The 22,120-nt window shown below is 54.4% G+C and overlaps 1 protein-coding gene across 5 annotated transcripts in view; it reads right to left on the bottom strand.

Moving 5' to 3' along the window:
* Positions 1-22,120, bottom strand: part of MYT1L (myelin transcription factor 1 like) — a 136,822-nt gene that overhangs the window by 28,274 nt on the left and 86,428 nt on the right. For all 5 annotated transcript variants that reach the window (XM_089894188.1, XM_022561451.2, XM_089894189.1 and 2 more), the window contains exons 15-16: positions 7,367-7,429; positions 587-670 (exon numbers count right to left, since the gene is read on the bottom strand). In XM_089894188.1, coding sequence (XP_089750314.1) covers positions 587-670; positions 7,367-7,429 — 147 coding nt within the window. The remainder of the gene's footprint in view (positions 1-586; positions 671-7,366; positions 7,430-22,120) is intronic.

The following is a 22,120-nucleotide window of genomic DNA, read 5'->3' as shown; positions in this document are numbered from 1 at the left end:
GGGAGATAGCAGCAGGTTTATCTCACAGACTTTTGAGACCCAGGCTCACCGGGCAGCGGTTCGGGGCAAATGCCTGTGGGGAGGGGTAGGGGCTAGCCTTCTACCCACCGTGCTCTCCATCCCGCCTTAGCGAGAAGCAGAGTACAGGCAGCTAAGCGACCTTCCTAAGCTGGAAGTCAGCCAGATGTTCTCTTTAGCTGTTGTAGTTAATAACTTCCTATGCTCTCACGGACCTGCCTTTCCCAGTAAATTACACTGCTTTTCCCATCCGAGGTAGAGGGAACTTTCTTATACTTAGGTTACTCAGAGCATCGGATGGATGGATGTTTGGTTATCACCTCACCTGTCACTTAGAGGATGCTTTTGGTCAGTTAGCAGGTGTGCATGGTCTGGTTTCAATGCTGTGACCTCACACTTGACCGACCTCTCCAAGCCTGGCCTCCCCGCCAGCCCCCAGCTTCCACTGACCCGACCCCGGCCCCCAGCTTCCACTGACCCGACCCCGGCCCCCAGCTTCCCCCGCCCCCGCCCCACGGCCCCCTGACCCCGCCCCCCGGGCCCCTGACCCGCTCCCCGGCCCACACACCTGATGGGCTCCTGGTCTTCCTTGTCCTCTTTGCTCTGTGCTATCCTGATGCCGCTCTTCTTGGCTCTCGGGCAACCTGAAAGGCTAAGGAAGAAGCGCGACTTCAGGAAGCGCCTAAGCTATTCACCCCGCAAGCCCCTTTCACTGTCGATGGGGCTTTGACGCAGTTTCCTCCAGCAGTTGGTGCTTCTTGGCATGAAAACGATATCCTGGGGGCAGCTCCTCTGTGCTCCCCCTAGGCCTTCAGACACTGTCAGGCCCCCGCGAGGGTGCCCAGAGCCTGGGTGGGAGAAGCTGGTGTCAGGAGTCACCAGGAGAGGCCGGGCTGACTTGCCAGAGGGGAATGAGCTTTCTGCACAGAAGGGGCCACAGGGAAGAAGAAACACACGCCTCCCCATTCCTTTTTGGTGGCGTTCCTGTGGCCGGATTCCAGAGCCCTTCGTCTTGGGAGGGCGCGTGTCCTGGGCATCCGTCCCCACTTACCTGGATATGGCTGGCTTCCCATGGCATCTGCAGAAGATGCAGTGCAAGTTGACCAAGCTTATTCTATTTAATTTTGGAATTTTGGAAATAGCGGCTCACGTTGTCTAAAGGAACTTTGCTAGCTGGAATGTCTATATATGAGTTTTTTTCTGTTCAACAACAGCTAACTGTAGGCTATTAGGCTATTAGATGTGAGATTATATAGAATAAGCGGGAATTTTTGCAGAGAACTGGAGAAGCAGGCATTGGACCGTTTCTGGAGCCCCCGGGGAAGTGTGGAGGCAGAGGCCCCAGGGCTGAGCCAGGGAGGGATGTGCCGTCCACTGGATCGTCCTGACCACAGTACATGCTTTTCTGCCGGGTCTGGCTTCTGTCTGAGCACACTGGCCCTCAGGCAAGGGCCCGGCTGTCTTGGGGGGCACCCCCATCACCCCGTCACCCCATCACGGCCGTCTCCTTGGTTCTGTTCCACGTTTATGCAGGCGCCTGGCTCCTCTCTGTAAAGTTGCAGCTCCGGAGCCCCCCGCCCCTCGTGTCCCCATTTTCAAGCACTCCAACTCCCCTGGCACGCGGCCTCCCTCGCTCCGCCGCTTCACCTGTCACCCTCTACAGGACAGCAAAAGAGAGTGCGTGCGCCTTGATTCACTCTCTCCCGCTCCCTCCATCTCTCTCCTCCTTTTTTGGATAAAAATTTAGAAAGTGGGGGCTGTGTTTTCACACCTCTGGTCCCCCCGGGGTCTTCTGTGAGAACTGCTCTTATCCTGGTGGGTCACGGTGGCCCGCAGGAACCAGGACGCCGCCTTCACACTGCAGGACCGGCTGCAGCTCCTGCCACCCTGCTGGGGTCCGTGTCTGGCCTCGGCTCTGCGGCTCCGCGATCTGCAAACTCCGTGGTCCACTTGGCTTGCTCTGCCCGTGCTGAGCCAGTCCCCCCTCCAGGCCCTCCTCTGTCCTCACGCTGCCACGGCTCCTTGGTCTCCAGGTACCAGGCGGCGATGACTCCCAGCTGCCCCTCTGCAAACCGTGCTGCCCGCGGGGACTGGGACACCTTCGCTGCTGCTGCTGCCGGAAAACTCACCGTCCTCCCCGGCCGAGCCCACACCACTCCCGTCTGCTCCTGTCAGGGGCCAGAGGCCGGGTCACCCGTGGCCGTTCCCGGGTTTTCTCTCCCACGAGTCCTGTGGCTCTTCTGTCCTGAATGCCTTCCGAGTCGATGTCACTCCTGCCTGTGGGATGGGGTGTCAGAGCCACAGGGCTCAGCTGCATGCGCGTGTGGTCTGCTTAGCCTCTGCCTGCTTCCGACTCACCTCAGGATGGACCCACACCCCTGCACGCAGCACCCAAGTCTCCTGGTTTGGGCGCCGCCAGCCCTGCTGTCCCTGCCCCACGCGGTCCTCTTGGAGGCTTCCGGCATGTCCCGGTCCCGGCCAAGCCATCCTCGGGCCTCACATCCCTCCCCGTCTGCTTGCCCTCAGCCTGGACGGTCTTCCTCCAGGGAGTCTTCTCTGCCCACCTGCCATCCTGACAGCAGCCCTGGGGCTCTCACGGCCCCCGGTCCCCGTGGTGTTTCTCACTCCATCCTGGTGACTGTCCATTCGCTCGTCCGCACGAGTGTCAGTTCCCTGTGTGTTCATTCTCCCTTCTTCCTCTGATTCCCAGGCCAATGCCTTGCGCAGAGCAGGTCATAGTTAGATGTTTGTCGTGAGTTAATCAGTGAATGACGAGGAGGGGTGGGTGGGACTCGAGGATCCTGCCTGGGAGCCCGTCTTTCCTGCCCGTCCCCACACGGGGACCTTAGTGGTGAAGGGAAGCCACAGGCCAGGACGCTGGCCAGGGAGCCTGGCTCTGAACTTGGGAGAGAGGTGAGGCTCTGCGTCCTCACCGACATGGGGCTGGGAGTGAAAATAAACTGGAACAGAACCAAAACAGAACAGATAGCGCAGCAGGGAACTTAGTCTGGACCCGACCCTGACTCCGAGGAAACCCTGGCTCTGACACGGGCTGGCCTGGAATCCCGGCATCCTTGTCTAGGTGAGGGAGTCCACAGCCAGCTCTTGCAGGCCGGTCTGGGGTCACTGTCACCTCTGAGCGTGGGTCCCGTGCGCTGGCCCCTCACATGCCCTTAGGAGAAGAGCCACGCTCGGAGAGTGAGATTATCCACGCACATGTTCTTGGCACGTAGTGAGTGCTCAGGACAGCTTGTCTTTCGCTGTCAGAGAACATTCTGGAGCCCGAGGGGTGCCACTGCTCTACGAGATGGGGAGGGGTCCCGGGGGAGTCAGATTCGTGCCGCATCGCCGTTTGTGAAAAGCCTGGGTGCCACCTCTGCCTCGGAGCACCCGCTCCAGGCCGTGGGGCCTGCTGCTATTGGCAGGTGGGAGGATGGCGTCGGAGGAGGCCTGGGGAGGCCACGGGGACGACCTGGCCAAGAGGTTGCTGTGCCAGCCTGTCTGGAAGTTGCAGAAACAAGCCAGCCTGGAGAAGGGGCAGGAGAAGAGAAAAGAGGCCGGGGAATAGGACCTTTGTGGGAGAGAGCTGAAGCAATGGATTGCTCTGTCGTGGTCTGAAGACAAGAAGACCAAGCTGCAGCCTGAACCCCTCCGTGTGCGATGCTGAGCGAGGTTTCTCCGCTCAGGACAGACAAAGCTGATGATGGGCATTTTTTGATAGAACATCAGAGATGGTCAACAATATTGACCAAAATGGACTTAAAAAAGCTTCAGAGGAGGGCTTCCCTGGTGGCGCCGTGGTTGAGAGTCCGCCTGCCGATGCAGGGGACACGGGTTCGTGCCCCGGTCTGGGAAGATCCCACATGCCGCGGAGCAGCTGGGCCCGTGAGCCATGGCCACTGAGCCTGCGCGTCCGGAGCCTGTGCTCCGCAGCGGGAGAGGCCGCGACGGTGAGAGGCCCGCGTACCGCAAAAAAAAAGAAAAGCTTCAGAGGTGACGTTGAGACAGAAAACACATCACCATTACAACCCAAACAAGAGCAAGGCAAAGCAGTCCCCACCTGGGGTCGGGGGTGACCCTCCTTTCCCTGTGTGAACTTTGCAGGCCGTCCCAGGTGCAGAGGCCCATCCACGACCAGATGTGTGACACTGGCGGTGGCCACTAGGCTGAGTTCTGTCTCCGACACATAATCGCTTAGAGCCTGTTTCCTCCAGTGCAGAGAGAAATGAAATTACCTGCTGCTCAGGGTGGCTCTGAGGCTGGCGGGGCCGAGTAGACTTTCCTAGTTCCCGGGACAGTGCCTGGGACACACTGTCCTTGGTGGCAGCTACAGCAGGGAGACGTGAGCTCCTGTAATGTAGACAGCGTCTGCATGTGTGCATTTGGCCTGGGGGCCGGGGGTGGGCGAGTCCCGGCCACAGCTGCTCAGGGGCACCCGAGGGTCCTCGTGCTGTGACTGCTCTTCCCCCTGGAGCCCGAGGACGGGCGTGCACACCCCTTTTCGTTGCGCTTCGCAGACCTTGCATTTTTCACCAGCTGAGGGTCGTGGCCACTCCGAGTCAAGCAAGTTCTTTTGGCTCCGTTTTTCCAACAGCACTTGCTCACTTTGTGTCTCTGTGTCACATTTCAATGGTTCTCGCACTTTTCAAGCTTTTCTATTATTGTTTGTGATCAGTTATCTGTGATGTTACTATTACGAGAAGACTGCCGCTTGCTGAAGGCTCAGATGATAGCTAGCATTTTTTTAGCATTTTAAAAACCAAGGCAATTACGTCATTTTAGACATAATGCTATTGTGCACTTAATAGACTACAGTGTAGTGTAAACATAACTTTTGTATGTGGTGGGAGACCAAAGACGTGTGGGACCCGCTTTATTGTGGCCTTCGCTGTATTGCAGCGAGTGGCCTGGAACCGAGCCTGCGGTATCTCTGAGGTGTCTGTGGCTGCCTGGTAACCTGGCACAATTTAGCAGAAGGCTGAGGAATCGGTCCCTGAGAGGAGTTTCCCTGTGGTTTGCATGTAGGTAACATCGCCTCATGTTCCTGGGAATGGATCAAGTAAGAGTAACCCCGAAAGGCATGTTTCTATGTGTACTTACGACCTTCAAGGGTCGTCGGGCCTGGGGGGCCGCTTCTGTCTTTCCGCAGCGTCCACAGGACTGTTACCCTAGCCCCACTTCTGCTCAGCCAACAGCTCAGGCCCACCCTAACTTCTACGCGTGGAAAGTATTCTCGGATAAACAATACTGCGAAATGGGCTCTACTTTTAATAGGCCGACCCCTGTAGGGCTGTACGTAGCACTGAAATGTGCTGAAAGCCAAATCAAATTTCCTTTCCAAATGTACAGAGCAATCCTGGTGCTTTTTAGTCCAGGCACAGAGTATAGCTTAAATCCAAGCTTAAATTACGTTTCATTCACAAGTTTACGCTATACGAATATACCCACCATTCTAAAATACACGTTAAATGCATGCGCATGTTCAAATTATGAATAGATTTACATGATGTCAAACCAAAAAAAAGTAGTAAAATAGACATTTGGATATGAAATGACCAGTAAATGTTCACTTTTAGTTTGCAGGCATTATTCAGTGCTGGGAATTCTGGCCTTGTGAGGACTGAGGTAAATTCTAAGATAAATTAAAATAAAGAGTAGCATAGAGTGTGCTTGACTTAGAAACTTAACTAGAGCTTTATTTTATTTTATTTCATTTTCTCTAAACCGGTGATCCTACGCTGGGGATCCCTTTTGGAATGTATTCACCCTTGTTCTACATTCACAATACAGCAGCTGGCTCTGGGCTGCCAGGTAAAACCAGCAAGACAACCTGGCAAGGCTCCTCTCGACCCTGTGGTGCATGGCAGTGGCCCTGGGAACATTCGGACATGTCTGCAGACACCTAGTTGTCATGAACGGGGATGGCAGTGCCACCGGCATCTAGTGGGTGGAGCCAGGGATGCTCCCCAACATCCTCCAACGCATGGGACGGCCCCCAGAGCAAAGAACGATCTCATCCCGAGTGCCCACATTGCCCAGGTGGACAGCCCTGGTCTAGAGAATGAGGTGTTTTTATCAAGTCAGTGTGAAGAATCCACCCATAAATTGAGGAATTCAGTTCTCCTTGTTGGTCACCATAATTCCTACTTTTCCCAGACCTGAGCCGTAGAAACGATGCTCCCAAATGGCTGAAAAGTGAACACAGAAGCCTGTGGCCTTAAGGAGGAAACAGCCCACCCTGCCAGCTCCGTCTCTAAGCCACGCTGAGCCAGCCAGCCCGGGAGCGCCCCCTGCTCTGAACGCTGGGATCTGGTCACTCGGGCAGCCACACGGTGTGGACCCCCCGTGACCCACACAATCCACTCTGCTTGTGGACGGTGCACGGGCTGTAGGGTGACCCACACCAACTGTCCTGACTCCCTCCCTCCCTCTCTCCTCCCCCCTCCTTTCTCTTTTCTCTTCATTTTTGTTGCTGTTTTTGTTGGGGAAGCATTTAAAGCTGAAGGGCTCATCCACATTCCGACTGCCCACTTTATAATCTGATTTTAGAGGGTGGCAAGGCGACAGCTATGTTGTAACATGGTTTGTTTATTTGTTAGACGCAGCTCCCCTTCCTGCATTGGAGACTTCGAGTTACGAGGGTCTCCGTTCAGAGAGGCTCTTGTCCTGACCTTGGCTTGTTGATCCTGACTGAACACGACAAGGAATTCTTGCTCCTGCCCACGGGGTCTAGACCCACCTTTGTGCAGGTGTTGTACCAACAGGCTCTTTCAATCCACTTCTAACATAGGGCCTGGTGTAAGACAGACGTTTGTAAACTATTCAGCGACCGTGGGCCTCTTGCTGCCTCATACGACTGACTCTTCACGCTGTACTTAGACGCTCCCTGCTCTTTGGGACCGGCGGGGCCTGGGATTTGTAAGGTCAAGCCTTTCTGTGTGTTCAGCTCTGCTGATCCCTCCTTATAATAACCGTACAGCTTTGGGGCTCAAATCTCAATATTTAAGAGATCCACTCTCAGTGGGATTAGCATGCTTGTCTCTCAATGGCTGTTCTCTGGCATCTTATAACACCCTGGCTCTTTTTCTCGTCCCTTTTTGATTTAGAAAGACGTGCTCCTGGGTGACTTGAGAAACGTTTCTTGCAGATGGAGCCAGTGGCACCATGAGGGGGACGTCAGAGGGGGGCCATGGTCCCGAGAGCTGGCGTTCTAAGTGAGGCCCCTGGGGACAGCCCCGTTTTGTGGGCGAGGGTCTCTAGACCCTTAATTCACCAGTGGAGGCAACCCGAGCCCCCGTTAGGGGTCCCGCGCACGGAGGGGGTGTTTGCGGGAGCGAGCCATGCATACCTCCGATGGGAAGCGTAGTTGCCGGTGATGTGCCCGGAGCCGTCGCAGCCAGGGGTGGGGCACCTGCAATTACAAAGGCACATGGAAAGGCATCAAACCCCTGAACAAGTCACTTTCTTACTTATACAGTTCCAAAGTCTCTTTAATGCTGAGCCTTCCTGGGTGAGGAGGTGAGATGGAGCTGGAGGGTCCCCGCCGGGCTCGTGGGGCGTCCCCATCCTCGTCCACCACCAGGTGCGGCTCGGACCCCTTCTTCCCTCCGCGCACAGCGGTGCCGTCCAAGGACCAGCGATCTCGGGGCGGCAGCTGCCCCTCCTCCACAGCCGTGCGGCACCTTGGTCCCCAGGTGTTCACCCCATGTTCCCAGCCCTTCCATCATTACTTCAAGTCCAGTGGAACCAGTCACAGCAGGACCTGTTGCTGCACCCTCCGAACACGATGTGCGACTGGTCATGAAAAGGCGCACACGGCGGCCCAAGACCGGTCCCCGTCTAAACTCAAAACAGCGGCGTTGCAACAGGCCCGTCACAGTGGCCCCTCCCAGCCGGGCCCCTGGTTGGCCCCAGAGGCTGGTGCGGGCAGCCTCCTGTACCAGCCCTGGGAGTTAGACTAGCTGTCTTTCAGACCGTCATCGGGCACTCAGGTAGCTTTGATTTACCTTAAAACCCTTCTTACTTTTAACTGACGTGAGTAGGGAGTAGGGCACAGATCTGTCTCGGTCCACAAGCCAAGTCAGCTGAGACGCTGAGATTAATTTGGGCACCTACGCTGCCTGTGTTTAGACCTTTCCAGGAAACTCCGTGCAGTCTCTTAACTACCACATTGCCACTGTGCTAATGGGAGGGGATGTTTTTAAAGAGAGCTTTATGGTCATTGCCCTCTGTGGAACTTCTCAAATACGCCATCTCAGGAATAAGCAGTCCTACAAAGACACTTTCACTTCAACCTACAACAGCTGCATTTGCACCCACCAGGAATGTAAGAATTAAGGACAAAAATTAAGAAAAAAATGTTTTTCTTTTCACTAAATTTTAACTCTCAAGAGACAAGGATGAGATGATTTAGTAACAATATTACCACCCAGTAGTAACCCTCAGATCATGCCCTGTGCTCCCCCCACCCCCCTACTCAATGAGCATCTGAATTCCTGGCAGGGACAAAAATCACAAATTAAAAATGGTTCATAAAGGTACATGCTTCTAAGAGATTTCAATTTGCTTTCCACTCAGAGAGCCACCCTGGATATTGGATGTCGGGTTAAGGCCAGCAGATTACTTGCTTACAGACAGACTTTCTCAAAACCAGTGAGAGTGTCAGGGAGTGTGGTGGGCATTCATGCAGCTGGGCTGAGTTCAAGGGTGTGAATGTCCCAGTTTACAGTTAGATGCGCAATCAATTGTTGGTATTTAGAAACTGACAATTCTCATTTAGTCCTGAGAAAAGGAACGTGATTACAGATCTCAGGTGTACAGTTGATACTTGGCATAGCCTATAAAGGGTTAAAGTTTATAGACTGCTGTGGGAGAATAAAAAAGGCACTGAGGGAAAAGGGGTCGAGAAATCGTCGATGTGTGTAAGTGGAATCAGGGTTTAAAAATAGGAGTTTGGGGCAGAAGGAGTTTAACGCTGTCCTTCCATCAAAACAATACCCTGAATCAGATTGTTGGCCTGTCATTAAAGTAACAGCTGTTCATGAACTGAAAGTTTGACCTCAAGACTATTCCGTCAATAATGACCTAAATGACTGAATCTAACTGATCTCCCAAATGGCACCTCATGTGGAGACACCCCCAACCCCAGAGGGAGGAGATTTGGAAAGCAATAAAAATCATTCTAAGAGAAGCTAATCTGCATGCACATTTCTGTTTTGAAAATGTATCAAGAAACAGTAATGTTTCCGACCAGCCAATAATATACATGTGGCCTTGCTTTTTGGTCAAAAGAAAAAAATCCTTAAAGTCTTCCTAATTTAAGCGCCTAGTGCAAATTTATTTAAAATTTTTTTCATTTAAACATGAGTAGAAATTTTTTAATGTCTTTTTTTTGATAGAGGCAGGAGGAGGTTGACATATTCTGTTCAAATTTAAGTAGGCATTTTAGTCAAAATCATGAAAACGAGAATTTACTAATTAGAAAAAAAGAGAAAAGGATTTTGGAGTAGTTTTTGTGTGTTTAAGCCATTTACAGATGCATCATCTGATAAAAAAGAGGCATGTAAACTGTCCTTTGTCACCATGAAAACAAAGAAAATGTTACTGGCTCATTTTCAGACCTTTCACAGTGTCAGGAAAGAATAAACATTCCCAGAAAGAGGCCTGGCTTTCTTGAAAGGTTTGTTATTATTTTCAGGGTTTCAAGTTCGGCCGCTGGGGTCCAATCCCTGGCCTGCCACTTGCTGGCTTCGAGAATGTGGGGAAATTAAACCTCCAAGGTCACGCCCCTCAGCCGGGGGAAGAGGACGGGGGAGGGAGCTTGTCTGTGCTTGTTGGGAGGCTGCCGTCCCCTGGAGCTTCAGGACCACAGGGCTCCGTGCAGGCTGTGAATGCACGCTCACAGCACCCACCCCTGAAAGAGCCAGCTCTGGTTTCTCGAGGGTGCTAAGTCGGCCTTTTCCTCTTTAGGTGGTGCTCCTGGAGCACATGAGGCAGCCCTGGATGGGCCCTCAAATATTCTTTCTTCTGCCAGCTCTATGGCGCTCATTTTCATGTTCCTATTCAAGAGTTTAAGGCTTTTGGAAACTCTGAGATGTACATACAAATTTCCTCGCTTTAATAAATCTCATCATTCAAAAATACACAGCTTTCTGAAGTTGGTGGATGTGACAATTCATGCATCAAAAGGGGTCTTTGCTCCAGGACGCTTGGTAACAGGCTGCTGTAGAATTGATGTGCAGAAATTCGATTTGCACCTCCTCATCTAAGGGCACCTCCCCATCTAAGAACACCTCCTCATCTAAGAGCACCTCCTCCTCTAAGGGCACCTCCTCATCTAAGAGCACCTCCCCATCTAAGGGCACCTCCCCATCTAAGAGCACCTCCTCATCTAAGAGCACCTCCTCGTCTAAGAGCACCTCCTCATCTAAGAGCACCTCCCCATCTAAGAGCACCTCCTCATCTAAGAGCACCTCCTCGTCTAAGAGCACCTCCTCATCTAAGAGCACCTCCCCATCTAAGAGCACCTCCTCGTCTAAGAGCACCTCCTCATCTAAGGGCACCTCCCCATCTAAGGGCACCTCCCCGTCTAAGAGCACCTCCTCGTCTAAGGGCACCTCCTCATCTAAGGGCACCTCCTCATCTAAGGGCACCTCCCCATCCAGCAGCACCTCCCCATCCAGGAGTGCATCTTCTCCATGAAGGGAGGCCCCTGTGGCTCATGCAGACCCGCGTGGGTAAAGTCAGAGCAGCACATGCTGCACAGCTTGGGATAGAAATGGCAGCAGACTGGGTTTCCATGGAAACTCCCGACAAGGCAGGCGCTGTGCTTGGCGCTCGGCGCCTGGCGCCTCGGGGAGGCCACCCAAGCCGATGGTCCACCCTGCTCCCTGCCAGTTGTCACCGATACTCGCACCGGGTCTATTTTAAGTTCCTATGGTTAGAGATGTAAAGTTGTGATAAATAAAACCCTTGCTTCTTCATTTTTTCCTCTCCACTCCAAAGGTAGTATTGGTAAAAACACTCGGAGACAGGGAATGACGAATACATAGTCTTAGAATCTCTGTAAATTCCAGACAAAAATATTGGTGATCCTTTGCCTTGTCTGTGATCTTGCATTTGCCTTGGAATTTAAGCAATATCGAGAGAAAGTAATTTGGGGGTAGTTCATGTTACTATCTGGCTGGAAAAAATGGTCTTGTATAGACATTTAAGAATATCAATGGAAAACTCATAATAAAATGCTTTAAGCCATTTTTGCAGAATCCAGGCAAAAATCTACAAAAAAGAAATCAGGACCACTCACAAGCTTCTGGATTTCTGATTTCCTGGAACTAGCCCTTCTCAGTAGGAACGGACTAGATTTCTGTGGCTTTTGTAGGTCTAGGACGTCAGAAACATGTCTGAGCCCGAACATCCTGGAGGCCCTTTGTGCTCACGACTCACTTAACCACCTACCCCCAAGAGAATCATGGCGGCTCACACCTCCACGGGGGTCTGAGACATATCATCAAAGGAGAACTGACTGTGCATTACAGTACGTATCGTGGAGATCCTCTGATTTGCACAGGTGCACATCACAAAATGTGGCCACAGACCAGCTTCTCCCCTGTGCCTCTGATTCGTCCTTCTGTAAGACAGATAACCCCTTCTTGTGATTTTTCTCCCGTTTACAAAACCACGACCCTGACACAGGGTAGCAGAAGTGGAAACAGTTCAATCTACTGACTGAAGTCGTGTGATCACCTAATTATCATGTTCCATCATCCTCTCTCTCTTTTGAAATGAAATGAGGATTTGATAAGTAGTTGTATTAAGGCATTTAAAGTACAGCTTTTTCTTTGCAAGGGGAGGGCCTCTCCTTAAACGATGCACACACTGTGCCCTTGCTGCTGCCTGTCCTGTGCTGAGGCAGGTGGGCTGTCACATCGGCCTGTCGACAGGGAGGCAGCGGACTCCCCAGGAAGGCGTCCAGGGCAGCCTCAGATGCACGTCCGTATGTTCTCGGCAATCAGGGCTGCCGGACATGACGTGGGCAAGGACCCAGAGCCGGGCAGTCTCTCTCCATCCACCTGGAGGCCAGCCTCGCCGGCCACGCAGCAGGACCCCTGAGGGTGTTCGGGCCTGGGAATGGTTGTGGTTCGGTGTAGTCCCGTCTGCCCCAGCGCCTGCTACACCGGCAGGATGGGGCAAGGGCGGCCGGTGTCCCCCAGAGCCGGTTTGCTGGGAAAAATGTTTTGAGGAGACTCATCGTCTTTCATCTTGATAAAGTCAATTGCATATTTTTAAATCTTACAAATAAAGGCTGAAAGCACTGCCGCAGGTTTGAACTGTCCCTGGGGCTCACCTCGCCCGTTTGAACCCACCCTACGAGGTCGGCCTGCAAACGTGCCCCGATTCTGAGTGTAGTAGCCGAAACAGACAGAACAATGCTCACTGAACATGTGGGATAATAATTTAAAAGGTGAAGCTGAGATTCTGGGAGTTCTTTGAAGAATTTCATGGTGTGCTTCTTTAATAGCCTTTTTTGTCCCTTTCTTTCATGACCACTCTAACAGGAGAACTTGTTAAATAAAACACAAAATACTCTCAATTTTAAAAGAAACCATGAAAATGTAAGATTAGGCCTCGTCTAGAGCAGGAAAATATATTTGTAATATGATTCACGTCACCTATGTAAAAGACTTGCCCGTTTATATAAAAAGTTCAATTCAAAAACATTGTTTTGGCTTAAAGAGATGTGGTTCTAAAAATTTATATCTTTATTTTGAATTTTTTGTCATATAAATGGGAAACAGTAAAGAAATGCAGAGGATTGCAAAATAAAGGTATTTTAAAATAGAAAACTGATATATACTGATTCTAACGCTGCCCCTCTGCAATTTTCTCTCCAAGCAGAAGGGAACCGGGTCACTTAAAAGCAATATACATCACTTCTGTCCAATTTCCTAGGTATATTACCAGAAACTCTGAGGAAAGCCAAGATCTCCTAAATCACTTTTCAGTTTGTGCAACATCCAGTAAGCTTCTCTTTTTTTGGAATTCAGTATTGAGTATGCAAATTTTGACCTTTCTCCCCCTCTGACTCCTGCCAAGCACATCTCGCTGGGAGCCTCCCGCTGTCCCGACCCCCCCAGGGCCCATGTTTCACCCGGTCCCTTTTCCCACCTCCCGATAAAAGTAGCAGGTGACACAGGAGCACCGAAGACACGCACTGAGGGCGTGGGCACAAACCCATGACGCCACTGCGGGTTTCTGGGATGGGGGCTTGGAGGGGGCAGGGGTCCTGGCCGGTGTTATGCCACCTGCACGGCCACCGCTCGCCTGCAGAGGGGGCTGGCGGGTGCCCCTACCTCGCCGGCCCTTGGGAGAGGTCTGGGGGAGGCTTCTGCAGACTGGCCTCCCACCTTCCTCCCCAAGATGCAACCCAAAGTTTCTCCTGTTCCCAAGAGTCATGTGAGGGCCTTTACCCGGGATGCTTGCCACCTCACAGGATTTTGAATTTCTACACATTTCAAGTTCTGACATTAGTAGACTTTGGGTGAAAGCCTTGATTTCAATAGGACATGTAAACCAAAACCACCTTTTTCTTTTGGTTCCAAGCACTTTTCTTTTTAAGCAACACTCAAATACAAACAAATAAATGAAAAAGAATTATAAAAGTACCCTTAATAATTTTTTTTTAACTTTCATTTTGGTGATTCAGATACCATTTTGCAATGGGTTGGGCCTCAGGTTACTAAGAGAACGGAGCGTCCTCCTGCAGATAAAGTTCAAAGTTGTGGTTATATGAGACCCAGGGCTGCTAGCATGCCCACGGAGCCGTGGGGTGGGCATGGGTGGTGGCTTGGTGGGTGCAGGGGTTTCACCAGAGCCACGATGCCCGCTGCCTGCACCCACCGGAGCACAGGCTCCGTTCTGCAAAGACCGTTTGGGTGATACGCTTACCATACAAGCCGCTGAAAAACGGTGTTTACTAGTAGGTTTAAGTTCTGACTTAGAGGCTCACACGCCTGCCATCAGCCTTGGGTCACCTCTAACGAGAGCCGTGAGTGCCCTCTTCTGCCCATCCCCCCACTCAGGCCCCCAGGATGCCCTTGGAGGTGGATGCTGCCCAGGCCCTGGCTGTCAAAGCTGGACCGTAAGGGCTCTGGGGTGCTGGCCCCGGCCAGAGCGGGGGCTGGGCCTGGCCCTCTCCTGGGTCCATTTCCGGGGGACACTCGAGGTGCAGGTTTGCCTGTTTGGGCAGCGGGGCGGGAGCTGCGACGCCAGTTCTGTTGTCCATGCTGCATGCAGTTCTGCACTTTCCGTTCATGCACCGGTGTGGCTCATGCCTCCCTGTCGGGGCGGGAGCTAACTCGGACCCCTGGGCACCACACTGAACCACTCGCTGCCCGCTGCCCGGCGTCCCAGGTACATCCAGGGACAGGCTCCTGTCCAGGGCGGCCAACGTACCTAGCAATGCTGACGTCCCTCTCAATAACGGGATGTGTCCATGGGGCACTGCTGCCGGAGCGCATGCACGTCCAGCAGCAGGGGAGCGGCTAGACCAGAGCTGGGGCAGCCGCGCTCAGAATTGGAATTGGACGCGGAGGACCCATGCAAAAAAGAACATACAAAAGGTGACTGTTGGAGAAACCGCCGCTCCACCCCGCCAGCCGTCCACGCACCTCGGGGCCGCCGCGCTCGCCGTGACTGTGCCGCGGCTGGGGCTTCACGTCGGGCATGCAGGGGCCTGGGGGGCTGGGTGCGGGCTGGGCCGCCAGGGGTTACTCACCTTCCTCGGTTACACTGAGCGCTAGGGCAGTCACACCATTTACATGGGGTGGAAACCGGGCGTTTAGAGACTCGTGTGCCCTCGGGGCAGGGGCTCCTTCTGGCCCCAGAGCGGCATGGGGATGTGTGAGGGTCCCCTCCGCTGCCCTCACAGCGTCCGCACCCACGTCCCCCACCTCTCGGGCGAGAAAGTCGGTGACCATATCCAACTGGTCTTTAGTGGTAAGAAGTCGACCCTGGACTGGTGAGCGGCGGGTGGTGAAGCCCACCGACCAGGATGGGGTTAGGGGGAGCTGCTGGCTCGTCCAGGATAATCTTCTCAACACCACGAACCAATGGGATGGCACCTGAGACGGAGACGGATGGCCACTGCACCCGGGGAGGCTCCAGGCTTCATGCACAGGCCACGCCCCACTGCCCGAGGCCACGGGGACAGGAGGGGCGGCTCAGGACGCCAAGGCCAAGTGTGGGGCCCAGCGTCGTTGGCCAGGTGGACACAGACTTCAGTGGGAGCATGCCACGGGGCCACGTGGCTGTTACTTCCGGACGGTCAGAGCCATGGCGACTCTGTGGCCTCCGTCAGCTCACTTCCCTGTCCACAGACGGTTTAGAACTCCTCTCAAGGTATTGGAGGACGGAGGCTGATATAATTTAAAAGCAGGCCTGTTTCCTAAGCTATTGATGGCAGCAAGCATTTGGGAGGCAGGTCATGCGGGGCAGAAGAAAGGACAGATTCCAGGGCCACGAAGCCACGGGGACCGGCCACATGGTCCTTTGAAACTGCAATCTTGTGCCTACTTTTTGTGTTCTCACTTTTTTATGTTTGTCACGGTTATAGATCTTTTACTTTTTGAAGCCTCTATCTCATCTCATAGAGAAAGTCTTTTTATTCTAAGCAGGAGAAATTTAAAAAGATTCCATGCTCCGTCTGCTCCCTGAGTAATCCTGGGATTCTCCGTAATTTCTCACGTTTTATGTTTTCTCTCTTCCTGTCCGTGAGCCTCACCTCCTGCCCTGTCCTCTTGTTTACAGCTATCTGGTTTTAAACCCTTTTCAGTTTATTTTCTCCTCTCTTGGTCTCTCTGGCACGTCCTCCCTTCCTCTGTGGAATCTGCCTTTTCCCCTGTCTCACATCTTATTTTTGGTCAAATTTTAAATGATTTAATAGACGCTTAGCTTCGCAAAAGTTTTTAGAAATAGATTCATCAGATATCCTTGCTCTAAAGGTAAGAAGACAAATCCAAGCAGGTGAATTATATGTTTAAGGTCACGCGAAGAGGGACACAGCTGAGATTAGAACAGAAATCTCTCCTCATATGGTGCTTGTTTACTCAAATAGACTCTTTTTAAATGTCCTGTTTGTATCAATAATTCCTAGCCTACAACTGTATCGTATGGTATAGTGCTTATCTGGGGGGAAGTTCATTTGACTGTAAAGACACAGGAGTTTGCTTGTTCCCCTGTCTGCAGTTCACTGACCCACATGGACCTCTCAGTGTCTCATAAACGGGGCAGAGTGGAGAGTGGAAGCACATTTCTATGATTTCCGTATCAAGGGCACAGTCACAAGTGGGATCTAAAAGTCACCGATTGTCCTGATTTCCCTCCGATTACGAGGAGGGACAAGAGAGCAGAAGGGGCCTCAGAACACCGACAACCCGTGTGGTCCTGACGTGGTGACCCCGTGTGCAGGTCTGGAATCGGGAAGGCTCGTCCCTCTGAGAAAAAGCCCAGAATAAGTCAGAATGTTCCTGGGAAAGTCCAGAAGGAGAGGCCTGACACGGTGAGGACGGGCAGACAGAGGAAGAGAGAGGAGGGCGGAGGTGGGGAGGAGATGCTATGCAGGGTACGAACGGCCCGGGATCCTGGACACGCCTGTGTCCAGCCCAGGGCTGCCGTGGGTGGTCAGGTAGGGGGCCCGGGGGGCTGGGCGGACACTGTCCTCTCTCTGACCTCCGCACGTCTGGGCGCGGCGCACTGTTCGCGGGGGGGAGCATGGAGGGGAGCCTCTGCTTCCTTAGGGCCACTGGGCCCATGAGCAGGCGTCCGCACCAGGCACCTGCTGGAAAAGGTGTCTGAGGGCAAGTAGGGAGAAGCAGCCGGAGTGAAGGGAAAGAGAGATGCCGAGAAGGACCGAGTGAGAAGCGGACTGAGGTGAGCCGATGGCGTGAGTGAGACGCGGCCGCCCCGTGACCCGCCACCCTGACGGGCCGCCTCCCCCGAGGCCAGGCTGTGGGCCCAGCCATGGACCCCTGCGTCCCGAAGACGCTGGCACTGCACAGCCTCCTGGAGGGAAGGTCCTCCAAGTGTTCTGAAGGTGACGAGGTCATGAGGCCTCGAGCCAGGTCACCTGGGAAAAAGGACGAGCACTTGGAAACATCTAGCTTGGAGAAGACTCTAGGAAAACAGTCCTGCACTAGAAAACCCAAGAGGCTTTCTTGAGGAGGATGGACCTCTGGCTCCAAACTTGCAAGAAGAGCTTTCTCAGGGGGCTGCTGTAAGCACAGGTGCTCCTGGGGGCCGGAGTGGCCACAGGGAGCAGAGGGACCCCCTGGGCGGGCTAGGCTGGGCCTGCCCGCGACCGTCCTGAAGGCCCCAGGGCCGAGGTCCCAGGTTTCCTCCATGGCCTGGGATGGCCCAGAGGGGCTGCAAGTGTCCAGCCCTCAGGGAGACCAGGACCCCTCTGCAGGGGTTTCCAGGGGGCCAGCCTCTCTCCAGGTGATTGCACACTCAGGGGAGGTCTTCTCCAAGCCCCTGGCAGGAGGACGCAGGTCCGGGTCTCCTGGAACCCCTGCCCCGGGCTGCCCGTCTCCACCCACTCCTTTACACCATCTCCTCTGTCTGCTTGAGCCACAGTCTCACCCTCCGTGGGAGCCTGCGCTCCCTAGCACACCCCCCAGGTCTGGACCCTTCAGTCCTCCCGGGCGTCACGGGGCCGAGAGTTCCCACCACCTCCTCCTGCCAGGGGTCTTCCCGGCCACCCCTCCCGAGAGCTGCCCCCTCCTCTGCCCCTGGGTGCCCTCAGCACGCGGAAGCAGGGCGCTGTCCTCCGTGTTCCTGTCTCTTGCCGGTCTCAGGGCCCAGCAGCCGGCGCCCGCCCTCTTGGGCTCCGCGTCTGTGGCTCAGGTGGACGTGGCGAGGGGGAGTCTGGTTCCTCCCTCCCAGCCTGGACCTCGGCGGCCGATCCGTGCAGCGTTGCTGTCCTGCTCAGGTTCCTGATTAGCAGACTAGGTGCTGAGCGTCCCAGCGCTGGTGTGGATGCTTCGGTGTGCGGGCGTGTGGGCTCGAGGGGCCTGTCCCAAATGCCCTTCCTGGTCTCAGCGGGTCTCAGCAGCCAGGGGACTGTTCAGCTGTGGCTCAGGAAGCGAGCCCGTCCTCCACCTAAGCGCCGGCTTTCTTTCCAGCCAGAGTTGGCGAGCTGCCTTATCCTGTCCTCGGTCTGTGGGCCCTGGCACTGCCCACCCAGCTACTCTCGTGGGGGAGGAGGGCTGAGGATGCTTTCTGGGGGGGCATCAGCCTGCTGACCAGTGAGGCTGTGGCACTGACCAGGTCATAGGTCGTGAGCATCTTTGTGTGCGGCGCTGGGTGGGGGACTCTGTGCCGAGGAGAGGTGAGCCCAGCACCCGGCACCTGGTCCCTCCCCTGACCCCGGCCCTGAGGTCCAGCTCTGAGGCAGAGGAGGGACAGGATGGACGGTGCCCAGCAGCACTCAGGACCCTCGTCAGGAGGAAAGAACCAAAGTAACACAACTTAGCTGTTTTGTTTTTTTAAAGGTGGGCTGGGTCACAGAAATCCTGCATCTCTGGGAGGCTGCTGACCTTTTGCCCCTGGCGCGGAGGACAGGCCCGGAACCCACTTAAGCTTCAGTGCAGTGTGGTTGGTAAGAATGGCCACTCTCACTGACCCCCATAGTCCCAGGCCATTGCAGGGCGAGTGCCAGTGGCCACTAAGGCCTGCATGAAGCAGCGGATGGTCCCACTGCTCACCTAGGCTCCCCAGCAGCCCTGGGTGCTGGGTTCTGCTACCTTCACCCAATCTCACAGACGAAGCAGGCACAGAGGTGCCCAGGATCGGCCCCAGGCTGGGCTTGGATGCCAGCTGCTGGCTCGAGGGCCAGTGGGTTTAACCTGCAGCTGGTCTGATGGGATGGGCTTATGGGACCGTGGCAGCAGGTGCAGACGGAAAGGTAAGAAAGGACACATTTGAGGGATGCTCGGAGTGAGCCTGGGAGGGCAGACTGGGGTCATGTGGGGATAAGCACCCATGGGGCCACAGGAAGGGGGAGGGGAAGCAGGGAGGGTTGGGACCTGGTGGGCGACAGGGAGGGACCCCTCACAGCAGGCACAGTCATGTCCCCTGGACCAGTCACTGGGTGAGAGAAACGGAGGTGCAGGTACAGGTCCCGCCCTCCAGGCCTGGGCAGGCTGATGGGAGGTGTGGGCAGCAGCCCTGGAGAGTCCGCACGCATGGCTACCGGTGCGCGCTCGGTCCGGACGCCCCTCTGCTCGGCTCACAACAATCTCTGTGCCTGTTTCCTCCTATCACAGGGTCTGGTTCAGACGCGTCGGGTCCTCCTGAGCGCTAATCACCAGCGGGGACAGGGGTCCTTGTCCTGGGGTGTGGCATTCTGCCCGGGGCGCGTCCCAGGTGGCGCCTGGCTGTCCTGGGAGCGGGCCGCAGGCTGCAGGGGGCTCCGTGGACAGTTCCGCTCTCACACCCAGGACGCCGCACGGAGCTGTGGGCAGGGAGCTGAGCTCAGAGGCACAGGTGCTCGTTAGGGAGATAAACAGACCCCAGATCCAGGTCACTGTGGACGCATTGCCACTGCAGATTCTCCATTATTACGTGCACGGAAAACTCTTCCAAGTGAAACCATGTTGTGCAGTCTGCCGATTGTGGAAAAAGTAAATGTCAACAATATCGGAGTGTGTTTAACGGAAGGCAACCTGGATCTGATTTTTAAGAAAATCATTTAAAAATATGGTTGTTCCAGAGCATATTTTAATGGAAACTTCACTTGCCCAAAACCAAAAATGTGTTTCATAGGAAATGAATCACATTTAAAAATGATTTTTGTTATGTAAGCTGTAAAGAAAGAATCAGAATTATTTTTTGGAAAAAGGAAGGAAGGAAAAAGAGAAAGAAGGAAAGGAGAGGACATTTTTAACTGGGAACATTTAGAGGACCAGAGGACTGCAGTAATTTTTAATTTTCCCGTTTCATCAGCAATTGCGTGGGGAGATCTCTCGGGGGCGGGGGGGGGCATCCTTCAGCGCAGAAGTCAGGGCGAGTGTCACCAAGCTGGGAAGAAGGCTCTCTGGAGGACATTCCGTCCCCCCTGCAGCACTGCCCTTCCCCACCCCGCGGCACTACAGGGTTGCCCGACACTGGGAGGGACCACAGGATGAGGGAGGGAGTTGCTATGGCAACTTCCTCCCTCAGTCATCCGCATGGTGCTACAGGTTCTCTGTGTGCAGGAGAATTGGGAAAACCTGGTTCTGAGCAGAGAGAGCTGAGGGGGAGGCTGCCCCAATGGCTGGGGAGGGGTGGGGATGCCGGGGAGGCAGGGAAGGCCTTTCACAGGGTAGGGCTCAGCTCAGCCAGCCTCTCGCCCGAATGGCAGCACACGACCAGAGCCAGGAACTGTTGGGACCCACACACTGGCCTTCAGAGCTTCAGGAACCAGGGCTCTGAGGGCCTGGAGGGCCGGGGGCCTCCCTGCAGCCGGCACCCCTCGGGGCCACCTGAGTGACAGTGACTCAGAGCTCAGTTGGCACTTCTGTGTCCCAGGACATAGATCAGAGTCCTATGCTGCTACCATCCTTTCCCTTCAGGCTACTAAGGACGACACATTGGGCTGGGTGCGCACGTGTGTGTGCAACACACCCACAGGCTCATGGAGGACAAGCTCGCGTGGGGCTGAGGGGAAGCGTCTTCTCTGCAGATGGGAGGACCACGGCGTCCCCGGGCTCTGTGGCCTCTGTGCTCCACAGCGGGGACCTGCACCCACCAGGCTCTGACACGTCCCTCCTCTTGTCAGCCCTCCCCAGACTTACCCCATGGCTGCTGTCTACCCGGGTCTGGAGGTAAAAGGTCTAGGGTCAAAAAAAGCCACGTGACTAGTCCAGGATGCCCGGCTAGTAAGTGGCCAAAGAGGGCTGTGACTCTAATTTGCACGGACCCGGAGCCTGTGTTTGCCTCATTATGTGGCAAGGACACTCATTTCTTATACCAGGAAAAGAGCTCTCGACCTAATAAGCTGTTTAAATTTAAAGGACATGAAAAATAAACGAACGTCATCCCTTGCTTGTCGAAGTAAAAATAAACGAACGTCATCCCTTGCTTGTGGAAGAGGCCGTGGGGGGCCTGGCACATTCTTGCCTCACATGCTTCCAGGCCGAGGTGTCAAGCACGGGGGTTGCTTCCTCCACCTGTAGGACGCCAGTTCTTACAGAGGCTCCCGGACATACTGAAGTCCAGTCATAAGACTTTGTTCATTGAGGTGATTCACTGAAATTATTTCCTGGCCCAGAGAAGACTGGCTCCCTTGCCAGAAAAGCGCCGTGAATTCCAGGAAGTCCTCACGCTCTGTCACCATTGGCCGCCTGGGGACTGGCCTTTCTCTGGCTGTTCTCAGCTCCATTCCCCTCTGTTGGACGAGGGACATGGAGAGGTCACAGCCTTTCCACCTCCTGGGGGTCCCCAGAGAGAAGCAGCCTCCCGGCTCCACGGGGCCCCTCCCGGGCTGCGCCAGGAGCCTGCTGTCCGCTTGGCGGGGGGGCGGGGGCGCTCTACCTCCGCAGAGGGTTGCCGAAGCATCCCAGCCCTCACCTCTGCCGCTCGCAGCTCTCCAGCTGTCTTTGGACCAGACCAGCCACGGGTAGAAGACAACGAAAGCAGCTTTCTTCTCCTGGACCTGGGCGCCAGCCTTGCCTCAGACGCAAGTCCACCATCAACTCTGAATCACCTGCTCTGGTGCGATTCCGACAGGGGCACTTTCCATGACTTTTATCTTTCATTTGTGCAATTTATCAGCGCCTACCACACACCAGAAACGCCAGTCACGCCGTTTTCTCCTCTAGTTTATGGGCGATTGGGCTGAAATCCCGTGTGTGCGAAGAGAGGCTTGGAAATTTCAGCGGAAGCGTGATACTCCAAGTCGCGCAGTATCGGACCTGTTTCCCGTTGGTGGAATAGTTTCCAGCGTGTGGAAACCCATTCCCTCAAGATATACCTGGGTTTCAGATGGTCGTTTCTCCTCCTCTGGTCTTACCATTTTATTCACCATGCCCTCTGCTAGAGCTGTTTGTTGGTGAAATGGATACAT

The sequence above is a fragment of the Delphinapterus leucas genome, chromosome 13 (assembly GCF_059928025.1).
Source record: "Delphinapterus leucas isolate spDelLeu-1000000601 "Yukka" chromosome 13, BTC_Dleu_Yukka2, whole genome shotgun sequence".
NCBI classification, from domain to species: Eukaryota; Metazoa; Chordata; class Mammalia; order Artiodactyla; family Monodontidae; genus Delphinapterus; species Delphinapterus leucas.
The sequence above is the reverse complement of the archived record's forward strand: the minus strand, read 5'-3'. Positions and strand labels throughout refer to the sequence as shown.